General features: G+C 41.7%; 2 protein-coding genes across 3 annotated transcripts; one reads left to right on the forward strand and one right to left on the reverse strand.

Annotated features, from left to right (window-relative positions):
* Nucleotides 1-6,924: 6,924 nt before the first annotated feature.
* On the forward strand, nucleotides 6,925-11,046 carry washc3 (WASH complex subunit 3). 2 transcript variants are annotated; one of them, XM_071332522.1, is made up of 6 exons: nucleotides 6,925-7,114; nucleotides 7,341-7,505; nucleotides 7,634-7,780; nucleotides 9,125-9,232; nucleotides 9,318-9,382; nucleotides 9,546-11,046. In XM_071332522.1, the coding sequence occupies exons 1-6, from the start codon at nucleotides 7,064-7,066 to the stop codon at nucleotides 9,640-9,642; spliced, it is 633 nt and encodes a 210-aa protein (XP_071188623.1). In that variant the 5' UTR covers nucleotides 6,925-7,063; the 3' UTR covers nucleotides 9,643-11,046. The 2 variants fall into 2 exon arrangements, with proteins under 2 accessions (XP_071188623.1, XP_071188624.1); XM_071332523.1 differs by having other exon boundaries at nucleotides 9,505-9,729.
* Nucleotides 11,047-13,425: 2,379 nt separating this feature from the next.
* On the reverse strand, nucleotides 13,426-17,114 carry dram1 (DNA-damage regulated autophagy modulator 1). Its single transcript, XM_071332524.1, has 7 exons — nucleotides 16,738-17,114; nucleotides 15,949-16,016; nucleotides 15,018-15,160; nucleotides 14,435-14,612; nucleotides 14,276-14,334; nucleotides 14,039-14,131; nucleotides 13,426-13,942 (listed from the first exon to the last, which is right to left on the reverse strand). The coding sequence occupies exons 1-7, from the start codon at nucleotides 16,866-16,868 to the stop codon at nucleotides 13,898-13,900; spliced, it is 717 nt and encodes a 238-aa protein (XP_071188625.1). The 5' UTR covers nucleotides 16,869-17,114; the 3' UTR covers nucleotides 13,426-13,897.
* Nucleotides 17,115-19,311: the final 2,197 nt, after the last annotated feature.

Here is a 19,311-nt window from a genome sequence, read left to right on the forward strand (position 1 = left end):
TCTGCACCTTGCTGTCCCCTTGAATTGACATGTGTCCCAGTATCTGTTGACAACACTCTTTCCATGGAAAATATGTATGCCCTTGAATAGGACAATCCTCTTTTTCCCAATAAAGGGCAGTGTTTTGAAAGACCACTACCTAATTGTCCCAGGGCTTAAAGAGGGTTGATTTCGCCAGCACTGATCCAATCACTAAACAGGAGATCAGTGCTGACCCAATCATAAAGCAGGACATCAGCAGCACAGCTCCAGTTAGCTCAGACAGTGTTCAGCGCATCACATAAACAAGGACGTATCTAGAGAGGGCAGTGCGTGGACACAAACAGGCAAACATGACACCTTATAATGCCACCAAAGTGGGTCACAACATGCAAGCATATTCAAAGACGTCGCAGGGTGTATGAGGACATTCAATTCACCTATTTAAACCTAATATGGGCAGATAGTGCCTACATTCATATACCGTTTTCACTCATTGCAATATGTTATGCATAACACTATTACCAGTGTTAAGTGGATGAGCACAGCAGGGAATATAAAAGGTTTCAAGATGCCTTGATAACTATGATCAAGCCAAACATCCTATCCACCCCAAAGCCTACTGCCTCCAAAGGTCCTCCCTGCCCCTGGCTTAGCTACAGCTCCAGCAGATTGGGTGTATTGTCATCAACATTAAGTCATTGTCTCTCTCTTCAGTTCAGAACATTGGGGCATTATCATCCAAAATGCTGAATGGCACAAAACAGGAGCACAATGCACCATACACATTTTCACTCCCTGCTGTGTATTGTGTCATGGTAATGAGTAACCATATAATAGTAAACAATGATGCACCCCTGATTAAAGACAAAGCTGCTTGAGCTGACCTTGTCAAATCAGGGAAATCAAAATAAAACTCCTCTGGTTCCAAGAAACTTACAGAAACCTCGCTATCAATCAGTGTTTTCTGATGAAAAGCTCATCTAATTTGGCAACCATCTTCTCAGGTGATTATAAGTCCCACTTCCATGAATTATGACAAATATGACTGTTATCATTACTACTGGGGTATGGCTATAATGATGGCCTGTTCTTGTCTGATTATCCCCCAATGCAGTAGTAGACTGACCTTTCTTTCCTTCTCCTGCCCACTCCAATATGCAGCATTCAGGGTTGTACCTCTGCCAGCTCTCTCTCTCTCTCTCTCTCGCTCTCTCTCTCTCTCTCTCTCTCTCTCTCTCTCTCTCTCTCTCTCTCTCTCTCTCTCTCTCTCTCTCTCTCTCTCTCTCTCTCTCTCTCTCTCTCTCTCTCTCTCTCTCTCCTCTCGCTCTCTCTCTCTCTCTCTCTCTCTCTCTCGCTCTCTCTCTCTCTCTCTCTCTCTCTCTCTCTCTCTCTCTCTCTCTCTCTCTCTCTCTCTCTCTCTCTCTCTCTCTCTCTCTCTCTCTCTCTCGCTCTCTCTCTCTCTCTCTCTCTCTCTCTCTCTCTCTCTCTCTCTCTCTCTCTCTCTCTCTCTCTCTCTCTCTCTCTCTCTCTCTCTCTCTCTCTCTCTCTCTCTCTAACTTTCTCTGTCTCTCTCTCTCTGTCTCTTCCGCCCCCTTGAACTCATTGACCAGGAAAAGGCTTGTTTTCACTCACAGGGATTCTGGACAGGGAAGAGGTGCTGACAGCGTCCTCTGTCTGGACTGACCTGCCAAACAGCCAGGCCAGAGGTAAAGACAATGGTCCAGCATACAGATGAGTATATGAGAAAGATAAGCATTTTAAGTTCACATGAGGACACACAGGGGGCTGAGAGAGCAGTTAGACTCTGTGCTCTCAACCCTGTTTCATTCTTCTCCTTCATAGCATTGATCTTAATTGGGGTGAACTATTCCCTCTTGATTAGTTTGAGATGGCTCTGTGAGTTAGGCTGTTCTTTTCTGATCAGTGATTTCAACCCAAAAATATTCATATGAACTAAGCAAACTAAGCTATTCATTGTGTGAGAGATGGGGTAAGTTCGTTTTTTTCCCAGTATTTAATCTACTCAGTGATGTGGAGTGGGTTTCATTGAAAAAGTGGGGTGTGGTGCTGATGTGTGTGCATGGGATATCAAAATCATATTTCGGTGCCATACCATGTCTGTTCATATGGAAGAAATAAAGGTGCGTCATGGAGCAGCAGAGCGAGAGGGGTGCTTGTTTTGATACTTGCCGTTGCCACAGCAACATGTAGGGGTCACAAATGTTTCGGTGAAGTGGGCAGGAAATTCCATGGCGCCTGTTGATGATCAAATCCCAATTTAAATACTGTTCTATAATAGTTTAACTATCCGTGTCAGATTGATGAACATGCTGGATTCCAGAAAGAGAACGTTTGCAGAAATAGCCTAGTGTGCTCAGAAGTAGGGTTGCCAAATTCCACGAACTTTCAATAAATTCCCTGGTTTTCTGAAAATTCTGGTCGGAGGATTCCTGGAGTCAGGAGGGAATAAGCAGGAAGTCCGTAATCCTCGAACCAGGATTTCTGAAAAACCAAGGAATTTATTGAAAGTTCCTGGAATTATAAAACCCTACTCAGAAGACATTCAGAAATTTTGTTAACAAAGCAAATATTACCCAGCTACCAGGGTATCAGGTCAATATCTATGGAAATTGTGATACAGGAGAAAGCTATTCCTCAACTTGCAGCATTGCAGTTCTATTATTAAGAGCCATGTATTTATTATCAATGTTTAATAATGCTGTCATTATTTAATCATTGTCAAAATTCCCAAACTCTCTCTTTTACGGCACATAGGAAAGTTCCTCTGAGACTATTCATCCTATCAGTGTCAACTTGCTTACAGACACAGGATTCTGTCAAAACAGTGAACACTATGCAAATCCTGGGTGATGCAATCATACCAATACAATTCAAGTATGCACAAGTTGCCAGTAGTTCAACGAGTGCTCTTGATGTAGGAAAAACCCTGAGAAACATAACTTTTTAATTACCGTAAGCTGTCTATGCCCCACCACACTACACTCTCAGAGGACCCCCTCTAAGTAAGAAACCTGTTAATTCTGTAGGTATCCCTATAGTGAAGTACTCCCTCCTGCAGAAAGCCCTGTCAGCAGAATGAACGTGTTTGTGTGAAACATGTATGGGAAGCTCTCAATCAAATGTATTTATAAAGCCCTTTTAACATCAACCGATGTCACTAAGTGCTATACAGAAAACCAGCCTAAAACCCCAAACAGCAAGCAATGCAGATGTAGAAGCACAGTAGCTAGGAAAAACTCCCTAGTAAGGCAGGAACCTAGGAAGAAACCTAGAGAGGAACCAGGCTCTGAGGGGTGGCCAGTCCTCTTCTTGCTGTGCCGGGTTGAGAAAATAAAAGTACATGGCCAAGATGTTCAAACGTTCATAGATGACCAGCAGGGTCAAATAATAATAATAATCACAGTGGTTGTAGAGGATGCAACAGGTCAGTACCTCAGGAGTAAATGTCAGTTGGCTTTTCATAGCCGAGCATTCAGAGTTAGAGACAGCAGGTGCGGTAGAGAGAGAGAGAGTCGAAAACAGCAGTTCCGGGACAAGGTAGCACGTCCGGTGAACAGGTCAGGGTTCCGTAGCCGCAGGCAGAACAGTTGAAACTGGAGCAGCAGCACGACCAGGTGGACTGGGGACAGCAAGGAGTCATCAGGCCAGGTAGTCCTGAGGCATGGTCCCAGGGCTCAGGTCCTCTGGGAGGGGGGAGAGGGAGTGAGAGAGAATTAGAGTGAGCATACTTAAATTCACACAGGACACTGGATAAGACAGGAGAAATACTCCAGACATAACAGACTGACCCATAAACTATTGCAGCATAAATACTGGAGGCTGAGACAAGAGGGGTCGGGAGACACTGTGGCCCCGCCCGACAATACCCCCGGACAGGGCCAACCAGGCAGGATATAACCCCACCCACTTTGCCAAAGCACAGCCCCCACACCACAAGAGGGATATCTTCAAACCACCAACTTACTACCCTGAGACAAGGCTGAGTATAGCCCACGAAGATCTCCCCCACGGCACGAACCCGAGGGTGGCGCCAAACCCGTACAGGAAGATCACGTCAGTGACTCAACCCACTCAAGTGACGCACCCTTCCTAGGGAAGGGATTGAACAGCACCAGTAAGCCAGTGACTCAGTCCCCATAATAGGGTTAGAGGCAGAGAATCCTGGTGGAGAGAGGGGAACCGGCCAGGCAGAGACAGCAAGAGCGGTTCAATGCTCCAATGTCTTTCCGTTCACCTTTACACCCCTGGGCCAGACTACACTCAGTCATAGGACCTACTGAAGAGATGAGTCTTCAATAAAGACTTAAAGGTTGAGACCGAGTCTGCGTCTCTCACATGGATAGGCAGACCATTCCATAAAAATTGAGCTCTATAGGAGAAAGTCCAGCCTCCAGCTGTTTGCTTAGAAATTCTAGGGACAATAAGGAGGCCTGCGTCTTGTGACCATAGTGTACGTGTAGGTATGTACGGCAGGGCCAAATCTGAGAGATAGGTAGGAGCAAGCCCATGTAATGCTTTGTAGATTAGCAGTAAAACCTTGAAATCAGCCCTAGCCTATACAGGAAGTCAGTGTAAAGACACTAGCATTGGAGTAATATCACATTTTTTGGTTCTAGTCAAGATTCTAGCAGCCATGTTTAGCACTAACTGAAGTTTATTTAGTGCTTTATCCGGGTAGCCCGAAAGTAGAGCATTGCAGAAGTCTAATCTAGCAGTGACAAAAGCATGGATTAACTTTCTGCATCATTTTTGGACAGAACATTTCTGATTTTTGCAATGTTACGAAGATGGAATAAAGCTGTCCTTGAAATATTCTTGATATGTTCATCAAAAGAAAGATCAGGGTCCAGAGTAACGCCGAGGTCCTTCACAGTTTTATTTGAGACGACTGTACAACCATCAAGATGAATTGTCAGATCCAACAGAATATCTCTTTGTTTCTTGGGACCTAGAACTAGCATCTCTGTTTTGTCCGAGTTTAAAAGTAAATTTTCCGCCATCCACTTCCTTATGTCTGAAACACAGGCTTCCAGGGAGTGCAATTTTGGGGCTTCACCATGTTTCATCGAAATGTACAGCTGTGTATTGTCCACATAGCAGTGAAGGTTAACATTATGTTTCTGAATTACATAATTACATCACCAAGAGGTAAAATATATAGTGAAAACTATAGTAGTCCTAAAACGGAACCTTGAGGAACACCAAAACATACAGTTGATTTGTCAGAGGACAAACCATCCACAGAAACAAACTGATATCTTTCCAACGGATAAGATCTAAACCAGGCCAGAACTTGTCCGTGTAGACCAATTTGGGTTTCCAATCTCTCCAAAAGAATGTAATGATCGATGGTGTCAAAAACAGCACTAAGGTCTAGGAGCACGAGGACAGATGCAGAGCCTTGGTCTGACGCCATTAAAAGGTCATTTACCCACTTCACGAGTGCAGTCTCAGGGCTATGATTGGGTCTAAAACCAGACAGAAGCGTTTTGTACACATTGTTTGTCTTCAGGAAGGCAGTGAGTTGCTGTGCAACAGCTTTTTCTAACATTTTTGAGAGGAATGGGAGATTCAATATAGGCAGATAGTTTTTATATTTTCTGGGTCAAAGTTTGGCTTTTTCAAGAGAGGCTTTATTACTGCCACTTTTAGTACGTTTGGTACACATCCGGTGGATAGGGAGCCGTTTATTATGTTCAACATAGGAGGGCCAAGCACAGGAAGCTCTGACAGAGCAGTTCACTCCTCACGATATGATAGAGTGGCTTGGGGGTAAGGGGGTAACCATTCACTGCTCACTCCCTGGCGGAAGGTAGGGAGGAGAGGGGGAGGGGAGGGGAGTGGGTGCGGTACTCCTCTGCCAGCTGCCTGGCTCAGAGTATGTCCAGGGAAGAGGCTCTGCCAGGCCTCAATTATGGGGGAGTCATCCAGGACACACTGAAGCAATTACAGTCCCATATAAATCAATATGCTGCTGGTTTAAAAAGTGATCTGCTCCCAACACTCTCTGGATAGGGTCTGACTCAGGAGGTCACCTTAGATTTTTTGTTGAGTTATTCATAAATCAAATCAAATCAAATGTATTTATAAAGCCCTTCTTACATCAGCTGATATCTCAAAGTGCTGTACAGAAACCCAGCCTAAAACCACAAACAGCAAGCAATGCAGGTGTAGAAGCATCATAACAATTTTGTTTGAAACTGGGCAGAGACTCTTCCTGCCTGTTGAACTAGGTTGAATTGGCATGGACTGGGCTTTCAGACTTGTTTACGATCAGGTGGGCAGTACTAGGCATGGACTATGGCTTCAGTTTGCTCTTAGGTCAGGTTAGAGGGTTTCATTTCTGGCTGACATCAGGTTTAAGGGGCTCTTATTTCAGACAAGTCCATTCAAATCAAACGGTTGGAATCGTTTTAGAGTTCAGATTGAGGTCGTTGGACAGCATTTTCGGTTTCCTTTGTTTTGTTTTTCATTGGTTCTGCTGCTTTCCTATGTAGTAATAGTTCACAACTAATCAGGCATGATCCAATGCAACACATGTACACTCACATTGTGGGTTGTCTCCAAAATACTATAGAATCTGAGGCGCCATCAAAATTAAGTTGTCAAATAATTTGTGTTGATGGCTTTATCCATTAACTCATCATCTCTGCAAACCATATTACAGTAACTAAGTCCTCCTTGCCTGGATCAACATAATTGGGGCTTGTTTTGAGACGCTGCACATTTATTAACCATTATACTGTACTCCCTCCTTGTGGTGTATTGAACACACTGCATTTGTGGCAATGAACTGTTAACCCTCCAGTTCAGGTGATGGAGGTATGCACCTTCAGCCTTGGGTTCATTTTGATTTCCAATAAAGAAGAAGAAAAACTAAGCACCTCATTGGCTGATATACCCGGAAGAGCAGAATAATAATGACGTCCGTTTTGGATCACAGTGAAGTCACATGAAGCGTATTACAATTCCCATCTCTCTTTTGCAGATTGTCAGTAAAATATTACTATTAAACAAAGTAATAGCGAGTTGACCGTTAGTTTGCCAAAACGATAAAAACATGGACGAGGACGGTTTACCGATTGTGGGATCGGGAATAGATCTGACCAAGGTGAGTGGTTTCCGTAGCCGAAGATATCTTGGTGGCTACTGTAGCTAAATTAGCCATGATAGCTTTAGCTTGTTTTGTAAACAAGCTGAATGACTCCCAGCCAAATAATGTAATCAAGTAAATGTTGTATCTAATGAGTATGTGTAGTAAATGTGTTTGAACTCCCCATCTCTGTAAGTAAATAAACATTGCAGTTTTTCCATGATACTGAATGATATGGTCACAGGTCCCAGCCATACAACAGAGGAGAGTCGTTGCCTATCTCAACCAGTTCATTGTGCACACTGTTCGGTTCCTCAATCGTTTTTCGACAGTTTGCGAAGAGAAACTTGCATGCATATCTCTTCGGATACAGCAGATTGAAACTACCCTCAGCATTTTGGAAGCAAAGGTATGTGTTTTGTATACAATAAGATAGGACTTTACTCTGTCTTTGATGTTGTTGTACTGTTATGTGTTTTGCTGCTCTGGGCATACCAATATGATAATGTCAGTACATGGTGATTTTGTTCTATGTAGCTATCCTCTATTCCTGGTTTGGAGGATGTCAGGGTGGCGGGTGTTGGTCAGCGGCCAGCTACAGAGGTCAATGGTCCAGTCGCAGTTGTGGTCCCAAGTCAACCAGAGACCCCTATAGCTTTGGCTGTGCCATTGCCACCTCCTGAGGTACCCCCTTCACACACTCACACACATACATTGCCTTAAAGTATTCATACATATTGACTTATTCCACATTTTGTGTTACAGCTTGAATGCCAAATGAATTAAATATTTTTTTTCCTCATGCACCTACACACAATACAACATAATGACAACGTGAAAACATGTTTTTAAAAATGTTTGCTAATTTAATACAGAAATATCTAATTTACGTAAGTATTCTTGCCCTTTTGCTATGACACTCCAAATTGAGCTCAGGTGCAGCCAATCCTTGAGATGTCAGTAACTTGATTGGAGTCCACCTGTGGCCAATTGAATTGTTTGGACATGATTTAGAAAGAAACACACCTGTCTATGTAAGGTCCAACATTTGACAGTGCATGTCAGAGCAGGAACTGTACCATGAAGTCCATAGAGCTCCAAGATATAATTGTGATGAGGCATATATCTGGGGAAGGGTTTGAAACTATTTCTAGAGTGTCGAAAGTTTTCAACAGTACAGTGGTTTCCATAACTGGGAAATTGAAAAAATATGGAACTACCAAGACTCTGCCTAGAGCTGGTCGTCCGACCAAACGGGCAAGAAGGACCTTGGCCAGGGAGGTCACAGGAACCAAATTACCACTCTGCTAGAACTGCATAGTTCCTTGGTTGAGATGGGAGAACTTGTCAGAAGGACAACAGTCTCTACGGCACTTCACCAATCTGGCCAGACGGAAGCCACTCCTGAGAAAAAGGCACATGACAGCACACCTTGAGTTTGCAAAAAGGCACCTGAAAGACTGCGATCATAAGATAAAAGATTATGTGATCTGAGACAAAAATGTAACTCTTTGGCCTAAATGCAAAGCGCTATATCTGGAGAGAACCAGGCACAGCTCATCGCCCGTCTAACACCATCCCTACTGTGAAGCATGGTGGACGACCTGCAAACGGCCTTAGACTGGGGCAATGATTTACGTTCCAACAGGTCAATGACCCTAAGTATACAGTCAAAGTACTTGAGTGGCCCAGCCAAAGACGAGACTTGAATACCATTACATCTGTGGAAAGACGTGAAGATTGCTGTTCACCGCCGCTCCCCATCTAACTTAACAGCGCTTGAGAAAATCTGCAAGGGAGACTGGGAGAAAATGGAATGGCATCAAACACCTGGAAACCATGTTTGATGTATTTGATACCATTCCACTGATTTCGCTCCAGCCGTTACCACAAGCCTGTCCTCCCCAGTTAAGGTGCCACCAACCTCCTGGGATTTCAACATATCCATTTTGATTGAACATTAACTTAAAGACTTGGTATATTTGTGCATGATGGAAATACTGAATTGCAGTATTGACTCTCTTGTAGGCCTCTCCAAACATACCAGACCCAAGAGCAGCAGAGGCAGCAGGAGACAATAGGATGACTGTGGCCAAGGACCCACGCTATGCCAGATATCTCAAGATGGTGCAAGTGGTGGGTCTCTATACATTTTCACATTTCTACAGAATATGACATCTGTTCAATTAAATCAGTAATGTAGAAAACTATCCAAAAACAGGGTGTTCCAGTTATGGCGATAAAGAATAAAATGGTCCAGGAAGGTTTGGATCCAAACCTGCTTGAGTGAGTGTGCTTACATTACGTCTTTGAAATATCTGTATTCTCATACCTCGTAATCCAATACGTTTTGTTTTATACCCCACATCTGAATCTTTCTGATGACAAAATGGTGGTCCTACATGTAGGAATCACCATTGTTACTTCGAATACATGTTTCTGTTTGCAGCACACCAGATGCACCTGTGCCTGATGCCGTCAAAAAGAACACACTAGATCAAGATGATGACAGTGACGATGGCAGTGACTCATCTTTCAGCGATTGATCTGCTGTTTCAGCCATGAAGCTGCCTATAGGGAACTTCCTTCCCTGTCATCTGTGCTCCAGGCCTTTTCCACTGTGCTGCTGCAGGGGCACAGAAGGACTAGATGCCAGTGTGTGCTTGATAGGCAGAACAACAGTGCTACCAGACAAATTCCCACTTCTGTGGATGATCTCCAGGGAGGCATGGGACTTACAAAAGCAGGCAGATTAAGTATCTGAAATGCATTGTAGATTGAGTGAATGTAAACGAGAAAGAGTTGATCATGTTTGTATCCAGGTCAGCCACTGATCTTGTGGATGTTATATTTTTGTTTCCATTTCTTCTCCTGAAACATTTGATTGGACATGGTGTGTCTTTATGTAGTTTAGCAGTAAAACAGATGGAATGACAACCATGGAAAGTATCAACCAGATAATCGATTAGTAATTGATCATTCTTTCCTTTAGACTGCACCTGGGCATACATGCCTCTGCCCCTTTTGTCAATATCATGTGAACATTGTAATGCCTTTGAAAGAGATTGTGTGGCAGCAGGTAGCCTAGCGGTTGAGAGAGTTGAGCCAGTAACCGGAATGTTGCTGGTTGGAATCCGAGTCAACAATCTGTCTGCCCTTGAGCAAGGCACTTATTGCTCCTGTAAGTCGCTCTGGATAAGAGTGTCTGCTAAAAGACAAATGTAATTGTGCTTTAGTCACATTTGTTTTATTTTGACAGTGATGTCTGCATGTTACACTTGTGAGAGGGGGATATGTTGTATCATTTCCATAATGTTTGTGACAACATTTGATGGGTACTGCTTTACACTACAACTGCTGTATGAAGAATGTCATGCAGAAATGTTGACTGTTCTCTGGCCGATTCGTCATTTTTAATTGAGACATTAAGCTGCGAAATGTAACTGTTCCTGGAGTGAACAATGTGAAGAACAAATTAAGGAAATTGCACTTTTGGGTAAATATATCATGGGAAAAAACACCACTAGTTGTGAGCAATGTGTCAATTGCAATGGTACCGTGTATTGCAGTAGTACCTAATGTGAATTCACCTCAATCTTCTAAAATGATGCAACTTAATCCCAGATCTAACCATGTTAGCAAGCCTTTCAGGCCCTTGGATCCCACTGTTGTGAAGGCATTATGCCTTGGCCTTTAAGTCAAGAGTTTTATACAACATCCCTTTTATCCAAACAAATGCTCAGAGATCCAAATCATCTTCACATTGTTTGTAGTCGTCTCTGGACAGAACACTGCAGTGATGGGAGTTTTTCAATTGATTATGAAAGAGGGTAGATGGAGAGGTGTTAGACTGGAGAGCACTTTGTTCACAAGCGCAAGGCAAGCAGCATTGAGATCTGTGTGTTTATGCAGTTTAGCCTGAAAAATAAAGAACACATTTTGCCTAAAAATGTGGACATCATTTTATTCAAACACTATTTGGGTTTTGTGTTTGGGACATAGAAATATTTCACACATAAAGTAGCCCTGTATGTATTTTGAGTTACTTTATTACAAAGGTATACCATAGATATGCCTCAATACCATGAGAAACAAGAGTTTTTCTTGAGCAAAATACCTAACTAGGAAAATATTTACATTCTAATATAAAACAATTAACATTGGAGTAGGTAAGTGTATATACAGCCTCTTTCCATAAACTGGTGATGCGTGAAATTAAGTGTCTAGATGAACTTGATCTTGTGATTTTTTTTCGCAATACTTACCTTTGTCATAATTTGTTGTCAAATTACTGTGTAAGTCTATGGAAGGGGGTGAGAACCATGAACCTCTTAGGTTTTGTATTGAAGTCAATGTACCCAGAGGAGAACGGAAGCTAGCTGTCCTCCGGCTACACCATGATGCCACCCTACAGAGTGCTGTTGAGGCTACTGTAGACCTTTGCAAAATAGTGTGTTTTAATCAATTATTTGGTGATGTGATTATATTTAGTAGTTTTATCTAAAAATTATAACTTTTTAAATGGACCCCTCCCTTCCTCCTCTGAGGAGCCTCCACTGCTACACATGTATGTAATATAGCCTATACCAGGGGCGCAACATTGGTTTTAGAAGTGGAGGGGTACATAATATATATTGTGGTGTACAGCAGGTCAGCCACCAGGGGGAGACTCGTCGAGGCCTGGTGACAGACGGTGTATACATCACGTGGCGATGGCTCCATCTGCTGGACATGCCAGGTCTCGACGGGTTTTCCGGCCAAGACTAATTGGGGCTGATTGGGAGTTGGTGAGTAATCAAGGGCTGATTGCGCACCAGCTGTGCAAGGCCCATAAAGCACACAGGGAGAGAGTGGGGGAAGAAAGGACTCCCGTATAGTTGGGGATGGTTACAGAGGTAACAGGAGTGATTACAGTTTTGATCCCGACAGGATACAGCAAGACCCGGAGCCCAGAAGATGGTATCCCGGAGAGGGTCTCTTGAGGGAGACCTATCCTTTTCTTTTTGAATTATTATATTAATAAACACCCTTGAAACCGAGCTAATCCTACTCTGTCTGTCTGTCTGTGTCTGATCTGTGTAAAAGTCTTGACCAAACCCCCTGGTCTGCCACAATATATATTTTATTATCCATAAAGACTCCAAACAGCTTAGCCGTCCGCATTGTCCTAACGCACACCGTTCCCTTGTTTTGTATCACATTCCAACTATAAAACTGAGGGGGACAAAAATGACATTTCAGAATGTGGGGGATACATGTCCGTCCCCCCGTCCCCAGTGAAGGTTGCGCCACTGGCCTATACTATAGTAGTGATGATTATGTATGTAGCAGTGCCAGTAGCCTATGTGTCGGTCTGCATTTTTACATTGATTTCACAAATAGCCTATCGCAAACATTGTCGAATTGAAGTATACCATACAAAGTTACATGTGCATTAATAGTTTATATAGCAAAAGGCGTACACTATCTGATGTGAATGAATGTAGGCTATAGCTATATTATTGAGTTCCTATAGTACATAAAATGCTAACCAGAGAGTTAGATGACCTTTTCAAATATAAATAATTCACAATCTGATACTGATACAGTCAAGTGTCTTCCTCCATTAATTAAAGACTGTAGCGTGGGCTCGAGTCCGGACTCATGACAAACTTCTTTAAAATAACTGCAATACAGCCACCTGTAGGATGATAACGAGAGTGCAAACTACAATCATGAATTATTAATTATTGTTATTAATCTTCCTTTTCAAGCTGTTGGCTGTAGGCTATGTCCATTCTCAACACACTAACACAGTAAATGTAATGCTACATTTCAAAGGCGGACAAAAACTTGAGTGAGATTTGAACCCTTGCCACAAATCTACACAGAGAGCAATTTGACCAGTCAGTCAAACACTTGTGATGTAGTTTCTTTGATTATCAGTAAGCGCTGTTGTACTACAGTTAAGTACGCTTCCATGAACAAGTGTTGGAACACGTCCAACTACATCAACGATTTGAATTGGCTGATAGGGTATTTCCTACAGGAAATTATCACAGCCACCTGGTGAGGTTAGCATAGTGCAAAATGTGCAAACAAACTGTATGTAATGGGAACAGCTAATATGTAGACTTTGATCACTTGCCACTATGTCAACGATTTTAATTGGCTGATGCTTAAACTTAACCTTGAACTTAAACTTTTTCTAATGTTCACAAGTATGGCCTGTAGTGTTTATGCAGTTTAGCCTGAAAAATAAATAACACATTTTGGCTAAAGATATGTGGCCGCCTTATCATTCAAACACTGTGTTTGGAACATAGAAATACGTCACACATAGCCCTGTATGTATTTTGAGTTACTTTATTACAAAGGTATACCATAGATATGCCTCCTCAATACCCTTGAGCAAAATACCTAACTAGAAAAATATTTACATAGTAGTATCAAACGATGAACCTTGGAGTAGGTAAGAGTACATACAGCCTCTATCCATAAACTGGTGATGGGTTAAATTAAGTTTCTATATTAACTTGATCTTGTGATTTTCTTGCATAATACTGACCTTTGTACTACCAGATGATGAACAATGGGTTAACGCTTTCATTAATCTAGGATGTCACAGGATGTCACAGGATGTCACAGGATGTGTTTGTTTTGTGGTTAACCGTTAAGACTGAGGTTATGTTGCAATGGATACAGTATAAAGAAATAAATCATACCATTCAGATAATCTCATATACATTTGCTTTATAAAAGTAGAAAAAATACATTTGATTTAGTAAATATTCAGATTAAAAGATTCAAATCAATGCTTCATCAGGAATAGTCCACAAACTCTGTTCTCAGCTTCAGAGTGAACTTCTGTAAGAAACAGGACAAAGAGAAATAAAAACACTCAAATAAAGGAAAATAAAAATCATTCCCACCACAATGACAGAGCGGTGACTGAAAACTCACTTTAAAGTCGTGGATGTAGGTGAAGAAGAAGAAGATGAAGCTGAAGGCCACGATCCACTCACTCACAGCACTCACCAGATGGAACACATAGTCCTGTAATGACAGGAAGAGTCGGATAGAGACTGATATTGGTACGTATAGCTTCTCTGGCCTATAAAGCCTATACGGATCCAGAATGTCGTCCATCTTTGTTGTTACGTTAGTGGTGTTCTTGGTAAAGATGTGCTCATACTGTACCTCGTCTTTTGTTTCTCTATGCATTGTGGTTTGTGTCACAAAGACAGCACAGACAACAGCTGGATGGAAAATTAAGGAGATATTTTCTTTGATAAAACAATGATCATTCATGATTAAAATCATTTAGACACCAGGGGTTACTATTGTTTTCAAGGATACTGGGGAAAACTGCCAGGAAGGCAATGGTTGCAATTCCTGTGCGCATACGACACAAGGCCAAGGAACACCCATAGGGGAAGGCCTTATAGGATATGATGGACTGGAGGATGGTGTACAGAACACCAGAAACAAAGAAGAGTAATGCACCTGCATCATGAACTGCCGTAATCGTTGTCTCCTGGGGAAAAAGAACACGCCAGAGAGATCATGTATGGAATATCACACTGTCACTTGGTAATGGTACAAAACCCCTCCATCTTCTCACTAAAGGGGTGACAACCCACTGGGCAAAAACTGGTTTAATCAATGTTGTTTCCATATCATTTTAAAGAAAGAAATTCAATGTGATGATATTGAATAAACATGGAAAACTGATTGGATTTCACCCAACTTTTATCTTAAATCCAATTACATCCTACTGGGCACACACTGGTTGAATCAAAGTTGAATAGGCAAATTGAATTGACTTCTGTGCCCAATGGGATGGTGACATTTTTTGTTGAATTCAAGTTAGTTGACAACTCAGCCAAATGTGAATCAAAACTAGTTGTTGAACTGATGTTTGTGCTCCGTGGCAACCTACCTGGAAAGTAGCGACAAAACACATCCCCAAACAAGAGAGCGTTCCAATCCATAAAGCAGCCTGGTTCAGCACTGGAGGCACACCACCTGCTGTCTCATTGAGCTTCTCCACAAACTTGTATCTGGCATACATGGTGGCCGTACCTGTAGAGGAATTGTCATGGCACATGGCGTGAACGTTTTTATTAGCACTTTTCACATTTAGACAGTATACGCTCACAGTAGACTATTGTAGCATATGTGAAACCTGCTGTAATATTTATTTATTTATTTGCAACTTAAAAAAGAGGTAACAAAGAAAAACAAACATATTGAAGTGAAACGTAATAATACAATATCATACCATTTATCCCAGCCCCGTCTAACCATGAATTTCTGCTTTCATTTTCAAAAAATGGGAAGTGTGAATAAAGCTCTTGGCACTGTGTCTGACCTGGAAAAACCCATGGAGTTTCTCACAGGGATTGTTCACCCAAATGACAAAATAACACATTGGTTTCCTTACCCTGTAAGCAGTCTATGGACAAGGTGTGACAGCAAATCATGCTTTGGTTTAGTTTCTCTAGCACCGTTTCCACATGCTAATGTTTCAGCATTTGTGGCACAAATCCCATTTAAATCATGGGACCAATATTAGTATTTTTCGGGTGTCATGTCCAAATCATCCAGAAGTATCTAAAGTTAAGTGTGAAGCTCAACAAATTCACTTATAGATGATTTGAACATGATACATGAAAAAATGCTAATATCGTCCCATGACATTAGCATGTGGAAACAGTGCCAAGGAAACTAAACCAAAGCATGGATTGCTGTCATATATGGTTCATAGACTGCTTACAGGGTAAGGAAACCAAATATGTAATTTGGCTGAACTATCCCGTTACACTAAGACAAAAAGCCCTTTCATGGTTTTAGTGTCTTTCTGTGCTCACTTGCAAATGCAGTGATGACCGTCATCAAGCCAAAGACACAGCTCTCTGGGGGTTCAGCCCCAGTGTCACTAAAGAAAGAATAGTTCAGGGTTAATGTGTGTATTAATGCCATGTCTGGAAGTAATTTTACATCATCTGGATTTAATTTTAAGAATACATTATATAAAAAAATCATTATACACATAAAATTATAACTGAACAGAAAGTGATATAATTTGTTATTAAATTAAATCAAAAAATGTAATAAAAGCAAAATCATACCATTGGCATAATCTATTAACCAAATAGACAATTGCATTTCAATTGTGAAACCATACCATTTGATGACAAACAAATAATTCAGGTATATCTACAGAATAGTTTGAATAGAGCGCTAATTAGTAAAACCATTATTCTTTATCTATGCCTAGTAATGTTTAGTTTGCATATGTGTTAAATGTCTATCTGCTCAATAAACAAAGCTGTTTAAATGTCAAGTGAGGACACACACCAGACATTACAGGCCCCTACGCTGTAGACTACACAGCTGTGAACTGGGAACCAGCCAAGTACAGCGTTCAATTGTGGTGGGGAAAACGAAACTGATTTATTTTTGTTGCAAAATAAAATGCGATATGATTTCCGTTAATATCGCCGGTTTCGATGAGTGGAAATAAAGAAACATTATTTCCAATACCCCCACTGATTTAAATAATAATAAGTAAACGCTATTATTACGGTTTAATGAAGAACGGCAAGTTCGTGGAAAATAAAAATGCTCAGGCTGCTGATAAATATTCATAATCTTACCTTATATACGGGAAGATAACATCCACATCATGCTCGAACAATGCAATTAGGTAGGAAACAATAAACGTGCTAGATGACCAGATTACCAAAAAAGTTGGTAAAAAGCATATTCCCTCCATGAACCAAAACATTTTGTCAGCAATAAGGAAAAGTTACCATGCAGACAGATCGACCTTGGTGCAAGTTATAAAGACTAAATACGATGCAGAATACTGACAGGTAAAACCCCTCTGTCAATATTTCTCAGAGTTTAGATTTGAAGTAATATTAGAATTTGTCTAATCGGCCACCTAAAAAGTGACATCTCTTACTGTAAACTATACTGTAAACTGTTATTTTGCAATCACGTGGTCTAGACAGTATTGCACTTCAGTCATGTTGAGTGTGGGCTGACTTCGGTACCTCTTCAGATCATTTCCGCATGTAACAGAAAATAAGACGCACAGCTTTACATAAAATGGCTACACACACACGAACACCATTTTTTTTGTCATCCTCTTCTGAACCAAAATGGATTTCTTTCTTTCTTTCTTTCTTTCTTTCTTTCTTTCTTTCTTTCTTTCTTTCTTTCTTTCTTTCTTTCTTTCTTTCTTTCTTTCATTATTCATTATAATCTGAGTGGGTAGGCCTGCAGAGGGATGCATACATTCTACACTGAGTATACAAAACATTAAGGACACCTGCTCTTTCCATGACATAGACTGACCAGGTGAATCCAGGTGAAAGCTATGATCCCTTACTGATGTCACTTGTTAAATCCACTCCAATCAGTGTATATGAAGGGGAGGAGACAGGTTAAAGAAGGATGTTTTAGCATTCAGACAATTGAGGCATCAATTGTGTTTGGGTGCCATTCAGAGGGTGAATGGGCAAGACAAAAGATTGTGCCTTTGAACGGGATATGGTAGTAGGTGCCAGGCACACCGGTTTGAGTCAAGACCTGCAACGCTGCTGGGTGTTTCACGCTCAACAGTGTTCTGTGTGTATCAAGAATGGTCCACCACCCAAAGGACATCCAGCCAACTTGACACAACTGTGGGAGTCAATCGAGTCAAAATGGGCCAACATTCCTGCAGAATGCTTTCATCTCCTTGTCAAATCAAAATCAAATCGTATTGGTTGCATACACATATTTAGCAGATGTTATTATGGGTGTAGTAAAATGCTTGTGTTCCTTGCTCCAACAGTGCAGTAATATCTAACTATACACAACAATACACACACATCTACAAGTAAAAGATTGGAATTAAGAAATATAGAAATATTAGGATGAGCAATGTCGGAGTCCGGAGTATAGACATTATGGACAGTATGTGGAGAGAATATGTAGTATATCTGAAGAATATGTGGATAGAATAGTATATGTACAGCACTAGTTGAATAGGATGGCCTTGACTAGAACACAGTATATACAGTACATATGAAATGTGTAAAACAGTATGTAAACATTATTAAAGGGAGCAGTATTCCATGTCTATGTACATAGGGCAGCAACCTCTAAGGTGCAGGGTTGAGTAACTGGGTGGTAGCATGCTAGTGACAGTGACTAAGTTCAGGTCAGGGTAATGGGTGGAGGCCGGCTTGTGATGGCTATTTAACAGTCTGATGGCCTTGAGATAGAAGCTGTTTTTCATTCTCTCGGTCCCAGCTTTGATGCACCTGTACTGAACTCGCTGGATGATAGCGGGGTGAACAGGCCGTGGCTCGGGTGGCTGAGGTCCTTGATGATCTTCTTGGCCTTCCTGTTACACCGGGTGCTGTAGATGTCCTGATAGTCAGGCAGTGTACTCCCGGTGATGCGTTGGGCTGACAGCACCACCCTCTGGAGAGCCCTGCGGTTGCGGGCGGTGCAGATTGTCAGTGATGTGTACGCCGAGGAACTTGAAGCTTTTCACCTTCTCCAATGCGGTCCCATTGATGTGGATGGGGGCGTGTTCCTTCTGCTGTCTGCTGAAGTCCATGATCAGCTCCTTTGTGTTGTTGATGTTGTAGAAGCTAAGCAGGGTTGGTCCTGGATGGGAGACCAGATGCTGCTTGAAGTGGTGTTGGAGGACCAGTAGGATACACTCTTTCCTTTGTCTAAGATAATATCCCAATGCCCCATGGCAGTGATTGGGGACATTGCCCTGTGTAGGGTGCCGTCTTTCGGGTTGGGACGTTAAACGGGTGTCCTGACTCTCTGTGGTTGCTAAATTCCCCTCTCTAGCCCTCGTACCATCATGGCCACCTAATCATCGCAGCTTTCAATTGGCTCATTCATCCCCACTCCTCTCCCCTATTACATACCCCAGGTTGTTGCTGTGAATGAGAATGTGTTCTCAGTCAACTTAAACTGATAAAATAAATAACAATAAATAAAATAGTCCATGCCCTGATTAATTGAGGTTGTTCTAAGGGCAAATGGGGAAAGAAACTCAATATTAGGAAGGTGTTCCTAATGTTTGATATATTCAGTGTATTTCTATGCATAGGACAATGTATAGCACAACTCCTCCTAGTCGATAGAGGGCGCTATAGAGTTTTTTTTAAAGCAGCACCCGGAACATTTGAGTCAAGGCGCATCATCACCATAAA

Source organism: Salvelinus alpinus, chromosome 11, assembly GCF_045679555.1.
Source record: "Salvelinus alpinus chromosome 11, SLU_Salpinus.1, whole genome shotgun sequence".
In the NCBI taxonomy this organism is placed as follows: Eukaryota; Metazoa; Chordata; class Actinopteri; order Salmoniformes; family Salmonidae; genus Salvelinus; species Salvelinus alpinus.